At 55.5% G+C, this 1,258-nt stretch overlaps 1 protein-coding gene across 1 annotated transcript; it reads right to left on the bottom strand.

Moving 5' to 3' along the window:
* Positions 1–510: 510 nt before the first annotated feature.
* Positions 511–837, bottom strand: LOC136464855 (uncharacterized). The gene has a single exon (XM_066463804.1). The coding sequence runs from the start codon at positions 835–837 to the stop codon at positions 511–513; it is 327 nt and encodes a 108-aa protein (XP_066319901.1).
* Positions 838–1,258: the final 421 nt, after the last annotated feature.

Raw genomic sequence — 1,258 nt, 5'->3', positions numbered from 1 at the left:
AGACTCCAAAGCGATGGACGATGTCAAGGAAGAATAGCACGGCTTGCTCGGACTTGATCACGGAGATCGGTTGAGCCTCTACCCACTTCGTAAACTTGTCTATGGTGACAAGCAAGTGCGTATAGCCCTTGGGCGCCCTCTTTAGAGGTCCGACCAGATCGAGCCCCTAGACCGTGAACGGCCACGTGATGGGGATCGTCTAGAGTGCTTGGGCCTACAAGTGGGTCTGCCAAGCGTAGTATTGACACCCTTCGTAGGTGCGCATGATCTGTTCGGCATCAGCTACTGCGGTCGGCCAGTAGAAGCCTTATCGAAACGTGTTTCCGACCAGGGTTCTAGGTGTGGCATGGTGACCGTAGACCCCAATGTGGATATCGCACAGCAACCGCTTCCCTTATTCGATGGGGATGCAGCATTGCAGGATCCCGGTGTGGCTTGACCTATAGAGTTCGCCATCGATAACGACAAATGACTTGGCACGACATGCGAGCCACCGAGCCCTTGTTTTGTCTATCGGCAGCGCCTCACGGCCAGAGGGTCGGGCTCTATCGCTGAATCCTCCTCAAGCTCCATGACTTCGGGGTCAGATGGAGCCACCGGCCGGTCAGCCCTTAAGGCCAGGGTGGGCGGCCCAACACCAGCTAGTTCTGGCTCCTCATAGCGGACCGAGGGCTTCTGCTGATCGCTAGCGAAGACACCCGTTGGCACCAGCTCTTGGCCAGACGCCGTCTTTGCCAGTGCGTCGGCTGCCTCATTGAGATGCCTCGGGATGTGATTGAGCTTGAGACCGTTGAACTTGTCCTCCAACTGGCGGACTTCTCGGCAATATGCAGCCATATTGGCGTTCTAGCAGCTCGACTCCTTCATGACTTGGTCGACGACCAGCTGGGAGTCACCCCGAACATCGAGGCGTCAGATACCTAACTCGATGGCGATGCGTAGGCCATTGATGAGCACCTCATACTCAGCCACATTATTAGAGGAGGGGAAATAGAGGTGAACCATGTACCTCATGCGTACCCCGAGGGGCGAAATGAAGACCAGTCTCACGTCGGCACCTTTCTTCATCAGCGATCCATCAAAGTACATCATCTAGTACTCTTGGTCGACGACCGCTGGTGGCATTTGGACCTCGGTCCACTCTGAAATGAAGTCAACCAGCACTTGGGACTTGATGGCCGTCCGGGGGGCATACAAAATGCCTTGACCCATCAGTTCGAGTGCCCACTTCGTGATTCTTCCCATGGCATCCTGATTT

The sequence above is a fragment of the Miscanthus floridulus genome, chromosome 1 (assembly GCF_019320115.1).
Source record: "Miscanthus floridulus cultivar M001 chromosome 1, ASM1932011v1, whole genome shotgun sequence".
Taxonomy (NCBI): domain Eukaryota; kingdom Viridiplantae; phylum Streptophyta; class Magnoliopsida; order Poales; family Poaceae; genus Miscanthus; species Miscanthus floridulus.
Note: the sequence above shows the minus strand (reverse complement) of the source record. Positions and strands in the feature narration are given on the sequence as shown.